The sequence below is a fragment of the Pseudophryne corroboree genome, chromosome 1 (assembly GCF_028390025.1).
Source record: "Pseudophryne corroboree isolate aPseCor3 chromosome 1, aPseCor3.hap2, whole genome shotgun sequence".
NCBI lineage: Eukaryota > Metazoa > Chordata > Amphibia > Anura > Myobatrachidae > Pseudophryne > Pseudophryne corroboree.
In genome coordinates this window covers 463329611-463350960 of record NC_086444.1, presented here as the reverse complement: position 1 = coordinate 463350960, position 21350 = coordinate 463329611, and the positions used below count along the sequence as shown (strand labels likewise).

At 46.1% G+C, this 21350-nt stretch overlaps 1 protein-coding gene across 4 annotated transcripts; it reads left to right on the top strand.

Moving 5' to 3' along the window:
• The first annotated feature begins 458 nt into the window (after positions 1-458).
• Positions 459-17900, top strand: LOC134893508 (uncharacterized). Of its 4 annotated transcripts, none has more exons than XM_063913692.1 (4): positions 459-586; positions 11071-11770; positions 14622-14999; positions 17049-17900. In XM_063913692.1, the coding sequence occupies exons 2-4, from the start codon at positions 11388-11390 to the stop codon at positions 17812-17814; spliced, it is 1527 nt and encodes a 508-aa protein (XP_063769762.1). In that variant the 5' UTR covers positions 459-586; positions 11071-11387; the 3' UTR covers positions 17815-17900. The 4 variants fall into 4 exon arrangements, 3 of the variants coding, with proteins under 3 accessions (XP_063769762.1, XP_063769761.1, XP_063769763.1); XR_010171687.1 differs by lacking the exon at positions 459-586 and adding an exon at positions 1215-1422 and having other exon boundaries at positions 14622-15161; XM_063913691.1 differs by lacking the exon at positions 459-586 and adding an exon at positions 1238-1422.
• The last annotated feature ends 3450 nt before the right edge of the window (positions 17901-21350 follow it).

Here is a 21350-nt window from a genome sequence, read left to right as displayed (position 1 = left end):
AGATGGATATAACATATGGTGAGATGGATATGACATATGGTGAGATGGATATAACATATGGTGAGATGGCTATGACATATGCTGAGATGGATATGACATATGGTGAGATGGCTATGGATTATGCTGAGATGGATATAACATATGGTGAGATGGATATGACATATGGTGAGATGGATATGACATATGGTGAGATGGATATAACATATGGTGAGATGGATATGACATATAGTGAGATGGATATGACATATGGTGAGATGGGGATATAACATATGGTGAGATGGCTATGGATTGTGCTGAGATGGATATGACATATGGTGAGATGGGGATATGACATACACTGAGATGGCTATGGACTATGGTGAGATGTGGGGATATGACATACACTGAGAAAAGCACATGATGCAGCCAGCCAATCACAGCTCTCCTATATAAGCAGTGGTGCTGGCTGGGAGGAGGATCAGTATAGTGTGGAAGAGCTGTGAAGTGGATCTCTCTCTAGGTGGCATTGTCAGCAGCAGAGAAGTGTTACTGAGGCACATTGCAGAGCAGCTCATCTCCTGCCTCAGGCTGCCTGACCCCTTTCTAGGTACTGTACCATTGGGGTGTGTGCAGGTGGGAATGTCTGGTGACAAACACTACCCGAAGAGGGGCTGAGGGGGAGACCAGGGGTGCAGACACATGACACACAATGAGCAGCTAAGCATTTGCAGATCAGCTCAGCTAATAGTTGTGGTTTGCAGGGCAGAGTGTGGGAAAATGTAATGTGCAGCACTCACAGGAGGACAGACACTGAGTATAGGGGAGGGGGAAGCTGTATGCATGAGTGACAAGCTTCCAGTGCCAGCACTCATGGGTTGGGGAGACATCCGCAGGGCAGACTGGCCATCAGCCGAGGTACAGAAGCTGCCTTAGTTTCAGCAGTGGGATAGCATAGCGGTCTGCAGTAATAGCGGCCGTTGGAAGCTCCGCCCCTTGCCACGCCCCCTCATTGTAGATCAGGCTATGGTCTGGTAGAGGAAGTGGTTAACCTGCCCCAGTGTCTTGGCGCGATAACGATTTCTGCGCGCCATGTGATGTTGCAACAGCATACACAAAGCGCAGCAGCTGCAAGTGAGGTGAGTGGTGACTAGTGATCCTCCTGAGAGTGTCTGGCAGCGTTTAGACCTTGCTCATGTGGAAGGCAGGATAAGTTGTGGTGCAGCTGTCTGTGTCCCGCCCCTGAACTAAGGCAGAACACTCGTGCTGGCTCTGCTTAACATTCAGTGTCTGGCCCCAGACTGAGCCAGCCGATCATAGAGTGAGCTGCTGTGAGGTAAAAGCCCTGTCCTCCTCTGCCTGCTCAAGTGCCCATCGCCTGAGTCACTGGCTGGCTCCACGTGGTGTGTGCTGGCTCCCTCTGTAAGAAACAAACAGGAAAGCCAGGTACAATAGGGAGGAAGTGTACTGAGGATTGGAATAACGAGGGAGGGAGGGGGGAGGGGGGGGGGGGGGGCTGTGTGTGTACAGAGGAATAGGGGGGGGGGGGCTGTGTGTGTACAGAGGAATAGGGGGGGGGGCTGTGTGTGTACAGAGGAATAGGGGGGGGGGCTGTGTGTGTACAGAGGAATGGGGGGGGCTGTGTGTACAGAGGAATGGGGGGGGCTGTGTGTGTACAGAGGAATAGGGGGGGGGGGGGCTGTGTGTGTACAGAGGAATAGGGGGGGGCTGTGTGTGTACAGAGGAATAGGGGGGGGGGCTGTGTGTGTACAGAGGAATAGGGGGGGGGGGGCTGTGTGTGTACAGAGGAATGGGGGGGGGCTGTGTGTGTACAGAGGATTAGGTATGGTGGGCTGTGTGTGTGTATAGAGGAATAGGGAGGGGTGCTGTGTGTGTGTACAGAGAAATGGGGGGGGGGGGGCTGTGTGTGTATAGAGGAATAGGGAGGGGTGCTGTGTGTGTGTACAGAGAAATGGGGGGGGGGGCTGTATGTGTATAGAGGAATAGGGAGGGGGGCTGTGTGTGTACAGAGGAATGGGAGGGGGGCTGTGTGTGTACAGAGGAATAGGGAGGGGTGGCTGTGTGTGTACAGAGGAATAGGGAGGGAGGGCTGTGTGTGTGTGTACAGAGGAATAGGGAGGGAGGGCTGTGTGTGTGTGTGCAGAGGAATAGGGAGGGAGGGCTGTGTGTGTGTGTGCAGAGGAATAGGGAGGGGGGCTGTGTGTGTGTGTGCAGAGTAATAGGGAGGGGGGCTGTGTGTGCAGAGGAATAGTGGGGGTGCTGTGTGTGTGTGTGCAGAGGAATAGTGGGGGGGCTGTGTGTGTGCAGAGGAATAGGGAGGGGGGCTGTGTGTGTGTGTACAGAGGAATAGGGAGGGGGGCTGTGTGTGTGTGTACAGAGGAATAGGGAGGGAGGGCTGTGTGTGTGTACAGAGGAATAGGGAGGGAGGGCTGTGTGTGTGTGTACAGAGGAATAGGGAGGGAGGGCTGTGTGTGTGTGTACAGAGGAATAGGGAGGGAGGGCTGTGTGTGTGTGTACAGAGGAATAGGGAGGGAGGGCTGTGTGTGTGTGTGTACAGAGGAATAGGGAGGGAGGGCTGTGTGTGTGTGTGTACAGAGGAATAGGGAGGGAGGGAGGGCTGTGTGTGTGTGTACAGAGGAATAGGGAGGGAGGGCTGTGTGTGTGTACAGAGGAATAGGGAGGGAGGGCTGTGTGTGTGTGTGTACAGAGGAATAGGGAGGGAGGGCTGTGTGTGTGTGTGTGTACAGAGGAATAGGGAGGGAGGGCTGTGTGTGTACAGAGGAATAGGGAGGGAGGGCTGTGTGTGTACAGAGGAATAGGGAGGGAGGGCTGTGTGTGTACAGAGGAATAGGGAGGGAGGGCTGTGTGTGTACAGAGGGATAGGGAGGGAGGGCTGTGTGTGTACAGAGGGATAGGGAGGGAGGGCTGTGTGTGTACAGAGGGATAGGGAGGGAGGGCTGTGTGTGTACAGAGGGATAGGGAGGGAGGGCTGTGTGTGTACAGAGGGATAGGGAGGGAGGGCTGTGTGTGTACAGAGGGATAGGGAGGGAGGGCTGTGTGTGTACAGAGGGATAGGGAGGGAGGGCTGTGTGTGTACAGAGGAATAGGGAGGGGGGCTGTGTGTGTACAGAGGAATAGGGAGGCGGGCTGTGTGTGTGTACAGAGGAATGGGGGGGGCTGTGTGTGTACAGAGGAATGGGGGGGGGGCTGTGTGTGTACAGAGGAATAGGGAGGGGGGGCTGTGTGTGTACAGAGGAATAGGGAGGGGCGAGGCTGTGTGTGTGCAGAGGAGACGTGGGGCTTTGTGTGTGCAGAGGAATAGGGAGGGGGTGGGCTGTGTGTGTATACTGAGGAATGATGTGGGAGAGGGGGGATGTGTGTACTGAGGAGTAGTGTGGTAGAGGGGAGGCTGTGTGTACCATACTGTAACTTAATATGGGGATCTGCATATACTGAGGGATAGTATGGGAGAGGAGGATATTTGATTTGGAATGTAACATGCAGTGGTGCACGCAGGGGGGTTATCGGAGTACCTACCTGTGTGAGGAGAGGAAACTGATACCGGAAGCCAGGAGGGAGGGAGGGCGGGTGCTCAAACGCGTCTACTGCAGCGGTTGAGGGCAGGCCCCTAGAAACGTCCCTGGTGCCACCAGACGCTATGCAGTGCCACTGACTTACTGTATGTATGCTGTTGCTGCTTGAAATGCTGTCAATGTCAACAGCACAGGAGCGGGGATGGGTGGGGGGGGGGGGGGGGGTGTGACAAATTAGCAGATTCAGTCTCATACCCAGCAGAGATTAGTGTGTGCCCATGTCATGCACAGGAGTGCATGTACTCTGTCCCGGCCTGTCGGAAGATGGCACTGCACATTGAAAGCGCACATGCCCAATCTTCCTAAATATCACTGGAAAGAGGATTGCCGGCCAAAGAGGAACCCACTTCCCGACGCAAAAAGGTGGGAATCAGTTGCCCCCCCCCATGCCCCCCTGGATTTGATAGGCACCCCCCTGTGTAGGTCTTAACTGTTTCACAGCGCTGCAGTTTTTTTTTTTTTTTTTTAAAGCAAATGTGGATCCATGCACTTATTCCATTACCGCTGCCTGGTGTGGCTCTCTACAGCCCTTATTGCGGTTCACAGCAAGAGCCCTAACCTTGGGATTATCTAGGACAGCTGGAGCTGTGGAAACATTAGGGAGACACCAGTGGTTGGTGTATTCTGTTTAAAGGGAATCTTGCAGCTGGAGCCACCATCACCGATCATGTTCACTGTGAGCCATGGGCTAGTGAGAGCTCAGGCATTTGCAAGACTAAACTGGCAGCAACTGACATGGGCAGTGGGAGAGGGTGATCCAGCCAGCGCAGTCCTGGACAGTACAAGCTATAAAGTGTCCAGTCCTGGACAGTACAAGCTATAAAGTGTCCGTCAAATGTTTGTCCCAACATTTGGTTCCCAGGCCAGCAGGATTTGTGTTCTGCATGTGTCCTGAGACTAAAGGGAGACCTGACTTGAGAAATCCACCAGTTGGAGCCTAGGCCTGATGTATGAAATGTTTTTATATTTTCTCTTACGTCCTACAGGATGCTTGGGTCCATATTAGTACCATGGGGTATAAACTGGTCCACCAGGAGCCATTGGCACTTTAAGAGTTTAATAGTGTGTGCTGGCTCCTCCCTCTATGCCCCTCCTACCAGACTCAGTTTTGAAAATGTGCCCGGAGGAGCCGGTCACAGCTAGGGAAGCTATACAGAGCTTTTCTAGTAAAGTGATTTTATAGAGGTTTTTTTTTTTCTACAGAAGGCTGTTGGCAACAGCCTGCCTGCAGGAGGGGACTAAGGGGGGGAGCAGTGTCTGCCCTGCGGGGTCTGAGCCACTGTCTCCGCTGACTGGACATTGAGCTCCAGAGGGGATAGATTGCTCCCCGTCGCAGGGGAACGCTCACCCCAGCAGCAGGCCGCCACCCCCTTGCAGAGCTGAAGTGTGACGAGTGAGTCACCGTCCCCCCTAAATAGCAGGGAGTCGGTGTGAAGATGGCGGCTTCAGGGTAGGAGCGCAGTATTAACTGCGCTCCCGGACGGCTCAGCAGTACTTCAGTGCGGCGCTGTGAGGGGCGCCCTGAGCCAGCGCCTGACACTACACTGACCAATTCTGCCTGTCGGGGTCTGCGGATTTCAGCCAGCACCTAAAATCCTCAGGCCAGTATAATCTTGAAGAGCGGGAAGATGGCGCCATCCTCAGAGCGGACCCAGCAGCGTTTCAGCGCCATTTTCCTGCCTGCAATTGGATGCAAGTGGAAGATCATTCCCTCAAGTGCAACTCCAGCTATCTGTACGGTACCAGGGTATTGTAGAAGGGAGGGGAGGCTGTGAAAGACTGTGTTGCCTATTAAGGGACAGTCAGCTCAGGTTTAGGGTCTCCTTATACCTGTAATAGCGCTGTGTATGGGTTGTCTCCAATCTCTGTGTCTCTCTGCCATTCTTGTGGGGAAACTCTGTCTGCCCAGTACTCTGTGTGTATGTGGTGTGATTGGTGTGTATTAGCAAACATGTCTAGAGACTCTGTTTCATTTGCTGCAGAGGATTTATCTTCTCAGGAAGATCCCATCCCATGTAACCAGGATTGCACTGTTGTAGCGCAGATCCCAGCTAGAGAACCAGAGTGGTTAGCCTCTCTTAGGGGGACTATATCTCAGATTTCTGAAAGGGTTGCTAGATCTGAGCAGGCCACTCGGGTACAGCAATACTCTATGGTTGTATGGTCAGATACTGCTTCCTCAGGGTCCCTGCAAGTACATTCTCACAAACGTGCACTTGCCAAGATTATGTAGGATGACACGGACACCGATTCTGACACTGCGGACGGTGACGGGGATGTTTTTCGAGGGGGGCGGCATCACTTGCAAAGGGGGTGCAGTTGATGATTGAAGCCGTACAGGATGTGTTGCACATTTCTGACACAAATCCTGAGCACGTTGAGGAGCCCTTTTTCCCGGACAGTAAAAAGGCCCCTCTCCCCTTCCCAGCATCTAAGAAATGAAATGCTATCTTTGAAAAAGCCTTGGAAAATCCTGAAAAAAAATTCCATATCCCTAAGAGGGTCTTGGTTGCTTTTCCCTTCCCAGAGGAAGATAGAAAGAAATGTGAGTCTTCGCCGATAGCTGACGCCTAGGGAAGCCAATCCCGGGCCATTTTTTCAATCCCGGGTATCTGTGCTGAGTGACGCGGTAGCGGAGCGAAGGTACCATGCCCGAAGCATGGCGAGTGAAGTGATCCATGCGAGGAGACGCGGTACACTAATTGGTGTTCCCGGTCATTCTACGAAGAAGACGACACCAAAAAAACATAAAATACTCATGTAGACCCTTTGTCCATGTCGACCTTTTGTCCATGTCGACCTAAGGTGTGTCGACTAATTGGTGCCGACCTAAGGTATGTCGACCTTTTTGCTGTCGAACCTGAGTCCCTGACCCCAATTATCCCGTACTTGGACGATCTCCTCATAAAAGCGAGATCAAGAGAGCAGTTACTGAACAGCGTATCACTTTCACTGAAGGTGCTGAATCAACACTGCTGGATTCTCAATATCCCGAAGTCGCAGTTGGTTCCTACGACTCATCTGACTTTCTTGGGCATGATTCTGTATACAGACCAGAAAAAGGTTTATCTTCCAATAGAAAAGGCCCAGGAACTCATGACTCTGGTCAAGAACCTATTGAAACCAAAACAGGTATCAGTGCATCAATGCACTCGAGTCCTGGGAAAGATGGTGGCATCATACGAGGCCATCCCCTTTGGCAGGTTCCATGCGAGGACCTTCCAATGGGACCTACTGGACAAATGGTCCTGGTCACATCTACAAATTCATCAGTTGATCACCCTGTCCCCCAGAGCCAAAGTATCTCTTATGTGGTGGCTGCAGAGTGTTCACCTTCTAGAGGGCCGCAGATTCGGCATTCAGGACTGGATCCTGGTGACCACGGATGCGAGCCTCCGAGGTTGGGGAGCAGTCGCACAGGGAAGAAATTTCCAAGGTCTTTGGTCAAGTCAAGAGACTTGTCTTCACATCAACATTCTGGAACTAAGGGCCATATACAACGCCCTACGTCAAGCGGGGACCTTACTTTGCGACAAGCCAGTTCTGATCCAGTCAGACAACGTGACCGCAGTAGCTCATGTAAACCGCCAAGGCAGGCGGCACAAGGAGCAGAGTGGCAATGGCGGAAGCCACCAGAATTCTTCGCTGGGTGGAGAATCATGTAAGCGTACTTTCAGCAGTGTTTATTCCGGGAGTGGACAACTTGGAAGCAGACTTCCTCAGCAGACACGACCTACATCCAGGAGAGTGGGGACTTCATCGGGAAGTTTTCGCACAGATTGCGAGTCGGTGGGTACTACCCCAGATAGACATGATGGCGTCTCGCCTCAACAAAAAGCTACAGAGGTATTGCGCCAGGTCAAGAGACCATCAGGCAGTAGTTTTTCCAGTCGGACTATGTATTTCCTCCTCTTCCCCCTCATACCCAAGGTGTTGAGAATGGTAAGAAAGAGGAGTGAGAACAATCTTCATTGGCCACGAAGGACCTGGTATCCGGATCTGCAGGAAATGCTCACAGAAGATCCGTGGCCGCTTCCTCTAAGACAAGACCTGTTGCAACAGGGACCCTGTCTGTTCCAAGACTTACCGTGGCTGCGTTTGACGGCATGGCGGTTGAACGCCGGATCCTAGCGGAAAAGGGTAGTCCGTATGAGGATGCAATGTAGTCAATATGCCGGCTGTTGGGATCCTGGCGGTCAGTATGCCGATGCTGGAATACTGTCAAGCAAGGACTATTCCCTCTCCTGGGGGTCACGAACCCCATAGTGGCTGAATATAACCTTGTGCCGGGATCCTGACAGCCGGTATCCCGGCCACCAGCAACTCAACCCACTAAAATGGGTGCTGTGCATGTATGATCAATTGTGAATGTGTGTTCAGCAAGACCACACATGCGTACAATACCCAGCAGCTCTCAAAGCACATACAGGCTTCTTTCTGTGTCCCTGACCCTGCATGTAATCCTTAATACGGGATGTAGTTGGCTTCCTGGCTTTTGGGATGCCGGCGCCTGGAATCGCGTGTCAGTCGGAAAAATATCATGCTACACGTTGCCATATATTCACCCCATGCGCTTGCCCGCTGCACATGCACATTCTCTCCCGTGCGTGCGCATATTCGCAGTTGCGTGATGGCACCTCCACGGCCATGCACTCGAGCGTGTGGTATGTGCATTTACGGTAGAGTTTGTGCGTCTAGCGGGCGACTCAATCGTTACATAATAAATCTAAATAGTATGTTTTATAGGTAATGTTCCCCTTAATAATAACTGTAAGTTTGTTTAATATGACTGGTTCATGGACTTGGGAATCCTTCTTTTCATGATACAAAGGTTGAACAGTGGTGTCTGGTACCTAACCGAAGAGTATTTTATTAGTAACAATCCGGTGTTGGTTAGGTAAAGATTAATCGCTCCTGCGTATAGTTATGTCTATTAGTAGTTTCTGGACATTTACTATATTTGCGGTTCATGCATGCGGCGGGAATCCTGAGATTCCCTCCCACCTGAGCTGTTTGTAATAGTCACAGCCCACCTGTTCAAATCCACCTATGACCTTTTGTTACAGTGCAGAGAGACATTCTTGTGTCCAATGAACAATGCGATTGTAGGGCCCTTTGTAGTGTACTGTATGTTGTGTATATAAAGGCCACTGTCCCCAGACCGGCCAGTACTCTCTCTCATCAACATTTATCTCTGATAATTGGAGGACTGGATCCGGTTGCGCTGGCGAGTGTTCCCCGTATGGTATGTTTCTCTGTGGCCACTTTGTTACCCATGTAATGTTAGCCATTCATTCTTATAGGCCCTACACACTGGCCGATATAATGAAAGATATGAACGATCTCGTTCATAAATGAACGAGAACTCGTTCATATCTTTCAGTGTGGAGACTACAGCGATGAACGATGCGCGTCCCCGCGCTCGTTCATCGCTGATCTCCCGTCGGCTGTGCATGCAGGCCAATATGGACGATCTCGTCCATATTAGCCTGCACTTCAATGCAGCCGGGTGACGGGGGGAGTGAAGAAACTTCACTCCCCCCGTCACTGCCCCCCCGCCGCCGGGTTGCTCGTCGGCCGTATCGGCCGTCGGGCACCTCGGCGGCGAATCGCCAAATGAGTAGGGCCCTTTAGTCTATGTATTTGTGTTTGCGATTGTGCCGCTATTGTATATTCATGTGTAGTTATTCTGTTAGATATTAATGTTAGCCTGTAGTGTATGAAATGTTAACTGTGTTTCCCCTTTTGATATAACTAAATCTCGTTAGTAAAGGTTTAGGAGCCTTAGCAAGGAATTGTGTGTTTATTACATTGCTGAGGGTATTCGGAGCGTCTCAATCGCTCAAGCAGCTTTTATATTAACAAGGTTAAGCAGCATTATATCGCTACAGTATTTCAGTAGTAAGGTTTACAGTATAAACTCAATCTTTCAGTGTGTTGCATACAAGGTTTACTGAGTGTCATCCCGTGAGCGTCTGCGCCGCTCGTGTTCCCCTCGCGGTCACAGCGTCCGCTACGCTAGTAGCATAGCATTACGGTAGTCGGCCGCCTATAGCGTGTTCGATACCAAGCGTAAAGCTGTGAGTGAGCGTGCCGCTCGTGCGTCTCGACCACGGCTAAGCGTCTGCTACGCTAAGTGCGTACCCTTACGGTACCCCATACGCCAATTGCGTACTGAGTCTCTTACCCACATATAGTGAATGTTATAAGGTAAATAATCAGCTTTATCACCCGATACTGGTGAGAAGACCCATGCCGGAATCCTGACTCCTCTCACAATGCCTGAAACCTGTCTGTTGGCATACCAAACGTAATTATGCTGGGGAGGCTTGGGAATAGGCTATCGGAGGGGAAGGAGGGGTAAAGTTTAGTCAGTAGGGGATGTCTTAGGGTTAGGTTGTGGGGGAAAGGCTTATGTTTAGGTAAGTAGTGGGAGAGGGTTAGTAGATTTTTCTGCATAAAATTATGCTTTGGTGTAGAGTTCTCCCAATTCCAGGATTAGTCTTTACCATCCGAGACAGTTGGCATAAGTTGTAGTTTATCAAGGGGCGTCTGTTTCATTCAAAAATTTGTAATGACTCCCCTCCTGGGAGCAACAATATAGCAATATTGGTCTTCCCACAATACATGAATGGTGAGCAGTGGAAATGTGTTCTGTGGAGTGATGGTGAATCACGCTTCTCTGTTTGGCAGTCAGGAGTGCGAGTCTGGGTTTGGCAGATGCCGGGAGAATGGTACCTGCCTGACTACGTTGTGTAAACTGTGAAGGTGGAGGAGGGATAATGCTATGGGGCTGTTTTTCAGGGTTTGGACTAGGCTCCTTTTCTCCAGTGAAGGTCAATCTTAATGCTTTAGCATACCAAGACAGTTTGGACAGGGCTATGCTTCCAACTTAGTGGCAACAGTTTGGGGAAGGCCCTTTACTATTCCAAGATGACTATAGTCCTTGCGTTATGCACTGGGGTACAAAGACACGGTTTGATGAGTTCTGTGTGGAAGAACATGACTGGCCGCACAGAGCCCTGACCGCAACCCCATCGAGCACCTTTGGGATGAACTGGACCGGAGCTTGTGAGCCAGGCCTTCTCGTCCAACATCAGTGCCTGACCTCATAAATGCTCTACAGAATGAATAGGCCCAAATTCCCATCGAAACGCTCCAAAATCTTGTGGAAAGCCTTCCAAGAAGAGTGGGAGCTGTTCTATTTGGAAATTAAGTACCTGCTCCATATGTATTGGGATACAGTGTCCATATAGTGTATATGCAGAGGTGCCCAGCTTCATATTTGACGCAATGTGTGCTCATGCATCTGTATGTGCATGTGTGTGGATATTATTTGACATCAATTAAATCAAAATCTGTGTGTGAGTGCTTGGATTGGTAATCATGAATGCTAAATATATAAATATTTGTACTTGCCCTTATTTTTAAAAGTTATTTGAAACTAAATTTTGATTTATTTTTGTTTTTGACTTTAAAGGGTGTTCTGTGAAATCTGGCAGTACAGATTTATACTGAAAGCAGTTCTAAGTTAAACACGGACTAGTCTGTGAAGGAGCGTGTCGTGGATTACGGCTGAAAACAATCTCGTTTCTGTCCTCTTGACTGACTTGACTGATTCCTTTGGGAATGCAGAAGGAGCTGTAGATTATGGTGGCCCAGCGAGGGAATTTGAGAGACTTCTGATACAGTTTTGCAAATCTCCAAATAATTTGAAGGACAAGATAATTCCAATATTATTATTTTTTTTTTTAACTATATATCAACTAAATATATATTCAATTGCAACCATTAACCATGAGTTACTCTTTTTGTATTTTCCTCTGTTTATGTGTTAATTTCATATTAATCGAGGCAGTGGAAGATATTCAAGAATATTTTCTTTCACTAAAGTCAAGCTGTACTATTGCAGAAAGGGCTATTTTTTCAGTGGATATAAATTTTTTGGAACATCTACATAGAAAACTTGAAAGCCATTTAGAAGTTTTAATTGCAATGCTCATTGCATGTCACCATTTTATTAGCGGAAACAGTACTTTACTTCCAATGCTAGAAGACATATCTCAGCATACAGTTTTGTTAATTGAGGATATCCAAACCAGGATCAATCATTTATTTGACTGTAATCAAACACCTGGATATTCTGCTCCCCTTCTAAGTGTCGGTGTAGGTAGGCCAAGGTAAGTTTCATTTTCATCAACGTATTCTTCTTGATTGTAAAAATGCTCTATAATAAGAAATATCAAGCTGAAAATATCACTTTAAGTTTGTGCTACCAGCCCACTGCCAGTGTGTACCCAGCATTAGGCTGCAGAAGGGGATGGTTATAGTTAGGTAGCTGAAATGGACAGTTAGGGTTAGGCTGTGGGAGCGGTGAGATAGTGCTAGGGTAATAATAGTGACCGTGATCCATTGGAATTTTTACTGTCAGGATTATACTGAACAGGTGCCAATGGGTGGGACCCTTCCATACTCTGTGTTCCTGGCGAGTTATTTTACTGTATTTTATGAAGTTCTGTCAGTATGTTTTCACATTCTGCTCCAGGTCATAAATTTGCCAAATATCAACTTTTAGCTTTGTTTTAACAGAATAATATGATTAATTATTATCTATTTTGTGATGACACCTCGACTATTTTCTATTCATAAGTGATTGGCAATGCAACCATGGATTGTATGCTTTTCAGGCAAGGTCTATTGTTATTTGAATAAGTGTTAAGTTTAGTCCATTTTTCTGTTTTTTCTGTGTCATTTTCACAATAACACAATTACATTTGCAGTAGTCTCTTGCACCTGCATAAAAGTGTGTGATTGTAGCTACATATATTGTAAACATTCCCATATGTTATGATGTGTTACAAGTTATGGTTATTTTTCTAAAAAGTTAGGTTTTTGGCATTTAGAATCTTGTATTACAGGTTGAGTCTCCCTTATCCAAAATGCTTGGGACCAGAGGTATTTTGGATATCGGATTTTTCCGTATTTTGTAATAATTACATATCACAATGAGAGATCATGGTGGTGGGACCCAAGTCTAAGTACAGAATGCATTTATGTTACATATACACCTTATACACACAGCCTGAAGGTAATTTTAGCCAATATTTTTTATAGCTTTGTGCATTAAACAAAGTGTGTGTACATTCACACAATTAATTTAGGTTTCATATACACCTTATACACACAGCCTGAAGGTCATTTAATACAATATTTTTAATGACTGTGTATTAAACAAAGTTTGTGCACATTGAGCCATCATAAAACAAAGGTTTCACTATCTTACTCTCACTCAAAAAAGTCCGTATTTCGGAATATTCCGTATTTCGGAATATTTGGATATGGGATACTCAACCTGTATAAAAATGCACATTTGTTGACCGTTAATTTCAGGACTAAAATGAAAACAAAGATGTACTGATTAAATCTTGACTAAAACGAAACAAAAACCAATACTAAAATGTGATTTTACTTTAAATTTATTCATTTTTTAAGTAAATGACTAAGACAAAAACTAAATTGAAAATACTTGTCAAAATTAACTATGATGTAAAGGATGTGACATCTCTGGCACTAGCTAGTGCGCCCACTGTGTAAGGGCCACTACTCTGGCATAATGTGTGTAAGGGGAACTATTGTGAAGCATAATGTTAATAAGGGTCTCTAGTGTGTGGTGTATTGTGACTAAAGGACACAACTATGTATTGTAATGTGAGTAAAGGGCGCTACAGACTGGTCGACCCGCCGCCAATACGGCAGACGGGCGACCTGGAGGTGGGTGGGGGAGAGGTGACGGGTGGAGTGAATTTTCTTCACTCCCCCCGTCACCCGGCTCTATAGCAGTGCATGCAAATATAGACGAGCGTCCATATTGGCCTGCATGCACAAGCGACAGAGCACTAACGATGAACGAGCGCGGGGCCGCACATCGTTCATTGTTGGTGCCTCCACACTGAAAAATATGAGTGGTATTTCGTTAATTAATGAACTAGATCGTTCATATCTTTCACTGGTATCGACCAGTGTGTAGGGCCCTTAAGGGGCAATTCTACTGTCTGGCATAATTTGAATTGGTTGTGCTCTTGTGGGGCCATGCCCTTTTCACACAAGACCACACCCCATTTTTAACACGTGCCTTTCCTTTTTCAAATATGACAGGGGGGCAGTCATCTACTGTGCCAGGTGCACTCCAACCTTTACATAATTTTATTTTGTTTCTGAAGATAAAAAGCTTTTTAAAGTGTTAACAGAAGCGGTCTTAAGATGGGAGGCATTTGATATAAATAGCACGGCGAGCGCAGTGAGCCTGCAAGGGACTCTTTTGTGCTCACCCTGTTGCCAGGATCCTGGCGCCGGTATCCAGAGTGTTCGCTTACCGTAGTAGACCCTTTAAGATATTTATCTAGTCTTTAAAAAGGCATAGGTAAATGAATGCATATTTCGATACATATACTAAAGATAGGTTATGTGCACATCTCTTGTGCAATTATAACAAAATTGTGTCTATTACAAAACTTTTTTTTGGAATATGTGACAAAGGAAATAACTGCTGGTTAATGTGGGCATTCACCGGTACAAGTGATCATTATCTGAAACTTGAACCTGACACATACCATCTGTAAATTATGCCGATTTTTGGCCATATATGCCTTATATTCAAGATTCGGAAACACTAGTACAAGAATAAGCCCTTACTGCTCGTGTCCAAGTACCCTTTTTAACACCGTAATTGCCTCTCCAGATGTAAATGTCAAAATGTTACAAATGTGAATATTGTTTTATGAGCAAGTTCTGTGCAAAATCGCACAAGAGATGTTTATGCAAATGTACAGAGTCTGAGTCATTCACTCAAGGGTGTTATGAAACAGACAAGTGTTTATTAAAGCTGATAGGTAGATAATGATATGATACATTTTCAAAAAGTGAATGACTACTTTAAAAAAAAAAATGTGAGGGTTTCGGCCTGTGAAACACATTCACAAATTCTTCAAGATCTCACAACAGTATTTATTAATGTTTTTTTTTTTTTTTAAGGTTCATTGTTTCTAGAGAACAGATACAATATTTGTGGGAACTAGGCTTTTCGTGGATTCGAATAGCAACTTGCTTAAACATCAGTGTTTCAACTTTGTACAGAAGACGACAAGAACTAAACTTGCCTACATCTTCTGACAACAGATTCAGTGATATATGTGATGATGAACTTGATCAGCATATCTTGAGTTTTCTAAATTCCACACCAAATGCTGGAGAAAGTTATATTCAAGGTAGTCTCAGAAGCCGAGCACTGAGAGTACAGAGGTGGAAAATTAGAAGGAGGCTGCAACTTCTGGATCCTGTTGGCCGAGCTGTTCGTAAAAGACGGGCTATTCAGCGTAGAGTTTATAGTGTACCAGGTCCAAATCATTTGTGGTAAGAACATGTTGTTGCAATCGCGCTCCCAGGGCTCGATCCTTCCCGTCAGGATCACAGAATATTATACCCGCTAGGGACACCAACACCTAAATCCTGAACAGGATCAGGACACCAGCGCCGGAATCCCGTCAGGATCCAAATCTCTGGATGCCAGAGGAGGTGAGTATGTAGCCGAGGGTAAGGGGGAGTGTTTAGGCACTTACTGGGGGAGGTTAGTGTTAGGTTGCGGGTTGAGGTGGTAAGGGTTAGGCACTAAGGGGTAGGGTTAGGTTTAGGCTGTGTGGAGGTAAGGTTAGGAACTAGGGGGTGAGGTTAGGGTTAGTCTGTGGGAGAGGAGTGTTAGGCTGCGGAAGGTGGGAGGTTAGGGTTAGGAATTAAGGGAGGAGGGTTAGGTTTAAGCTGCTGGGGTTTAGGGTAAGGCACTATGGGGGAGGATAGTGTTAGGCTGCAGGAGGTATAGGGGGGTAGCATACTTGCTGAGCCCGTCGGGATGCCAGTGTCAGGATATTTACTGCCGGCATCCTGATGGCCAGGATATTGTATATAATCCATTGTAATCAGCTGTGTGCACTTTCATTTAGGCTTAATAATCCAATAAACCAGAACCTATTTTTTTTTTTATCATTTTATTTTTTTGGTCTACTGTACACAATGTAATGGTGTGAATAGTAATTCTACTACTAGTATTATTTTATTGATATAAAAAGGGATTACTAAACTAAAAATATATTATATATCCCACCCATGTAATGTAAACTTTTCTTTTGTACTCGACAAATAAAGCATTAGTTGGTTTGTATATTAACTGTAGTCTGTCAGGGTTTGCTATTGATAATAACTTCAGATGGTAGAAAAAAAAACCTCTCCAAATCTGGTATAGTTGACACATTGTACCTCATTCAGATGTGATTGCTGTTTCTATCCTTTAGCTTTTTCCAATATATGCATATACAGGTTGAGTATCCCTTATCCAAAATGCTTGGGACCAGAGGTATTTTGGATATTGGATTTTTCCGTATGTTGGAATAATTGCATACCATAATGAGATATCATGGTGATGGGACCTAAATCTAAGCACAGAATGCATTTATGTTACATATACACCTTATACACACAGCCTGAAGGTCATTTTTGCCAATATTTTTTATAACTTTGTGCATTAAACAAAGTGTGTCTACATACACACAATTCACATATGTTTCATATACACCTTGTATACACAGCCTGAAGGTCATTTAATACAATATTATTAATAACTTTGTGTATTAAAGTTTGTGTACATTGAGTCATCAAAAAACAAAGATTTCACTATCTCACTCTCACTCAAAAAAAGTCCGTATTTCGGAATATTCCGTATTTCGGAATATATGGATATGGGATACTCAACCTGTACTTGCAAATGTGAACAGCAATCTGAGCATAGATCTGCCCACTGCTGCCTCCTAGCTGGCATACAAATACTGATAAATCAGTACCATAGTTTCATATGGGTGCGTCACAAAGATATAGTGCCTCTGTAGACATGCAGGCTATGCTTCTCTCCCCGAATGCAGCGATCTCTCCAGTAGCAAGGTAATTAATAGCTGATCATTTATGCATGACCAGAAAATGCATTCTGAACATCCATGACTCATGTGTTCACCCAATCACTCCAATTTACCACCACGAACACTGTCTAAATGGTGTTTGCGACTGTTATCATAATTCATGCACTGTGCATGCGCATTGCAGCTCTGAGGTATGCACATTTTGAAAAAAGAGACTGATGTGCCTGCTGCAGCTGTTTTGCAACTAGATAAGAATGAGAGCATTGTTCTTAACGGTATATACTTAAGGATGTATCCTTTGGTTAATTGTTCCACAATATTTAACCTAGTTACAGTATCACCTTTGTGTTAGTAGGTGCTCACAATTATTAAAAGCCCCTCATTTCTTAAGAAACGCATAAACTTAAATTAGACAGTTGTATAATTTTGAGTAGCAATATGTGATTTTGTTGAAAACAAGGTCATCATAATAACCATTATTTTTTTTCCTTTCTTTCAGGCATATTGACAGTAACCACAAGCTAATCTCTTGGAGATTTGTGTTCCATGGTTGCATAGATGGGTTCAGCAGAAATATAATTTATCTTAAAACTGCTACAAACAATAATGCATCAACAACACTGCAATTATTTCAAAAAGGTGTATCAAGGTTTGGATTACCATTACGAGTAAGAGGAGACATGGGTGTTGAAAATATTAACATAGCACGTTACATGATTAACTCAAGAGGACCTAATAGGGGTAGCTTCATAACTGGCCAGAGTGTTCACAATCAACGGATAGAACGCTTATGGGCAGAATTAAACAGAGTTGTCATCTACTACTTTAAAGATTTATTTTTATGGATGGAGCATAGAGGAATACTAAATACTAACAATGAGTGCCATCTCTTTGCTTTGCATTATGTATATCTGAGAAGAATTAATCATGCAGTAACAGAATTTGTTGCACAATGGAATAATCACCTTATGAGCACTGAAAGATACCATTCCCCAATGCAGTTATGGACAGCTGGAATGCTTCATAATCCAATGTTTGACACAGAAGTAAACATCGATGAGTATGGCATAGATAACTATGGCTCTACAGCCACAATAGAAACAAATAATAATGTTGTTGTACCAGACAATACCATTATATTGGATGTAGATGAGATGACAAACCTTTGTCTACAATTTGATCCCACAACAAATGATTTTAACCACGGAGTTGAACATTTTAAGAACACCTGTGATTTTCTTGAACGTCTAAATATAATTGTATAAAGATAATGATTTTTAAAAAAAAATTAAGAACTTTATTTGTTAAACATGATACTGTTACAACATTAAAATAAATTCAATCTCTGGAAGCACTTTATTTGCACTTTTATTCATTTACTAAAAACCTGCTTTATCAAAGGCACGCAATATTTTTTCACCTTGATCCTCTAGAGGACACTGGAGTACATACAGTACACTGGGGTATAGACAGGTGGATAAATATATCCTGACACTTAAAATTTCTTTAAATAAGTTTAGCTCGCTCCTCTCCCTCTATACTCCTCCAAGACCATTTTAGATTAGTGGTTTGAGTGAGCTGGATGTTTCCTGTGCTCCAGCCCCTTTTTATACTTTAATTTTTAATTGCTTCTATCAAGGCTGCAACAGGCAGATTGCAAGCTGCTGCTGTCTGTCTGCACAGTAGGAGCTACAGGCAGGCCCCGCCATGGCTTCCTGAGGACAGCATCCAGGGCCCTGACCACAGGATCACCGGACCCTGGTGACCCACCACAGCTTACAAACCCCTTGGGGGGCACAGACGCGTTCATTTGCCCAGTTAGTAGACACAGATACCGAGTTAGACACAGATACCGACACGGATACTGATTCCTGTGTCGACTATAATGATGCCAGATTGAATCCTAAACTGGCTAAGAATATTCAGTACATGATTGTGGCAATAAAGGAGGACCCTGAAGTTCCTGATACGAGGGTCTGCATGTATAAGTGTAGGAAACCTGAGGTAACGTTCCCTCCCTCTAATGAACTGAATACTCTTTTTTTAAAAGGCTTAGGAAAATCCTGACAGTTTTTGCTTTACAAGAGAATTCTGCTGACTTATCTATTTCCCTCAGGGGACAGGAAAATGTGGGAGTCAACCCCCCTCTGTGGACAAGTCTTTATCCCGTCTGTCCAAAAAGGTAGCTCTTCCGAGTCCGGACACGACAGCCCTGAAGGATCCTGCGGATCGTCGACAGGAAAGCACATTGAAATCGATATGTCTATACGGGGACGCTGCTCAGACCTACCGTGGCGTCGGCATTGGTGAGTAGCGCTATTGAAAAGTGGGCGGATAATTTATCCACTGAAATTGATACCCTGGACAGGGATAGCATTCTCGTAACTTTAAGTTACATAAGGGACGCTGCAGCATATCTGAAAGACGCTGCAAGGGATATTGGCATTTTGGTATCACAGGCCAATGCCATGGCAGTCTCGGCTAGGAGGGCATTGTGGATTCATCAATGTAATGTTGATGCGGACTCAAAGAAAGCTATGGAGACTCTGCCGTATAAAGGTGGTGTCTTGTTTGGTGACGGCCTTGCATACCTGGTATCTACGGCTACTGCGGGTAAATCATCATTTCTACCTTATGTCCCTTCACAGCAGAAGAAAACGCCTCACTATCAGATGCAGACCTTTAGGACCAATAAGTACAAAAGAGGTCGAGGGGGCTCCTTTCTTGCTACTAGAGGTAGGGGAAGGGGTAAAAGATCACTTGCGGTGTCAGGTTCCCAGGAGCAAAAGCCCTCCGCGGCTGCTGCAAAATCCTCCACATGACGCTGGGGCTCCTCTGCATGAGTCCACTCAAGTGGGGGCACGTCTTAGGCTTTTCAGTCAGGTCTGGATTCGATCGGGCCTGGATCCTTGGGTATTAGACATGATAACCCAATGTTACAAACTGGAGTTTCAAAACGTGCCCCCTCAACATTTTTTAAAATCAACCTTGCCAGCGTCTCTCCCGGAAAGGGAGGTAGTATGCGCAGCCATACAAAAGCTGTGTCAACATCAGGTCATTGTCACAGTACCACCGTCACAACAAGGAAAAGGTTTTTTTTCGAGCCTGTTCATGGTATCGAAGCCGGATGGCTCAGTCAGACCGATTCTGAACTTAAGGTCTCTCAATTTCTATCTGAAGAGATTCAAATTCAATGGAATCTTTTTGGGCAGTAATCCCCAGTCTGGAGGGTGGAGATTTTATAGTGTCAGTAGACATAAAGGACGCGTACTTACACGTCCCCATTTGCCCTCCGCATCATGCGTACCTGAGGATTGCGGTTCAGGATTGTCATTACCAATTTCAGATGTTGCCGTTTGAGCTTTCCACGGCTCCAAGGATCTTCACAAAGGTGATGGCGGAAATTATGGTCCTCTTGCGCAAGCAAGGAGTCACAATTATCCCGTACTTGGACGAACTGCTGATAAAGGCAAGATCAAGGTAGAAATTACTAGAACACGTCACACTCTCCCTGAAGATTCGACAGCAACATGGTTGGCTCCTGAATTTGTCAAAATCACAGTTGGTTCCGACAAAGCGGCTGTCGTTCCTGGGCATGATTCTGGACACAGAGTTACAGAGAGTTTTTCTCCCGGTGGAGAAAACTCTGGAAATCCAGAACATGGTAAAAGGGATTCTGAAACCGGCAAGGGTGTCGATTCATCAGTGCACTCAATTGCTAGGAAAGATGGTGTCGGCCTACGAAGCCATTTCCTTTGGCAGGTTTCATGCCGGGGTTTTTCAGTGGGACCTGCTGGACAAGTGGTCTGGGTCTCACCTGCACATGCACCGAAAAATAGGTCTGTCTTCCAGGACCAGAATCTCTCTCCTGTGGTGGCTGCACAGTCCTCATCTTCTAGAGGGATGTAGGTTCGGGATCCAGGATTGGATCCTGGTGACCACGGATGCAAGTCTCCGAGGATGGGGAGCAGTCACACAAGGGGAAAATTTCAAGCGAAAATGGTCAAGTCACGAGGCTTGTCTGCACATTAACATTCTGGAATTGAGGGCCATTTACAACGGTCTTCGGCAAGCGGAGAATCTTCTTCAAGATCTGCACATCTTGATTCAGTCGGACAACAGCAGAGGTGTACATAAACCGCAAAGGCGGAACAAAAAGCAGAGAGACAATGGCAGAGGCCACAAAAGTTCGCAGCTGTGCGGAAAGGCATGTAAGCGCTCTGTCGGCGTTCCTCATTCCAGGAGTGGACAACTGGGAAGCAGAACTTCCTCAGCAGACACGATCTCCATCCAGGGGAGTGGGGTCTTCATCAAGAGGTCTTTGCAGACGTGACATGTCATTGGGGAATTCCTCATGTAGACATGATGGCGTCTCGCCTCAACAAGAAACTTCGGATGTATTGTTCCAGGTCGTGGGACCCTCAAGCAATAGTGTTGGACGCCCTGGTGACTCCGTGGGTGTTTCCGTCGGTCTACGTGTTCCCTCTGCTTCCACTCATCCCGAAGGTGATAAGGATCGTAAGAAGAACAAGAGTTCCGGCGAAACTAATTGTCCCAGACTGGCCAAAGAGGGCCTGGTATCCGGATCTTCACGAGTTGCTCATAGGAGATCCGTAACCTCTTCCTCTACGAGAGGACCTGTTGCAGCAAGGTCTCTGTGCATGTTCCAGGACTTACCGTGGCTGCGTTTGACGGCATGGCGGTTGAACGCCATATTCTAGCCCGGAAGGGGATTCCCAGTGAAGTTATCCCCACTGTACTACAGGCTAGAAAAGAAGTAACAGCGAAGCATTACCACCGT

Bases quoted from the DNA above. Each gene is read 5' to 3' on its own strand.
- LOC134893508 (XM_063913692.1), top strand. From the start codon at position 11,388: ATGAGTTACTCTTTTTGTATTTTCCTCTGTTTATGTGTTAATTTCATA. The intron at 11,771-14,621 runs GTAAGTTTCATT...TTTTTTTTTAAG, and splicing joins GTCGGTGTAGGTAGGCCAAG to GTTCATTGTTTCTAGAGAAC. The intron at 15,000-17,048 runs GTAAGAACATGT...CCTTTCTTTCAG, and splicing joins CCAGGTCCAAATCATTTGTG to GCATATTGACAGTAACCACA.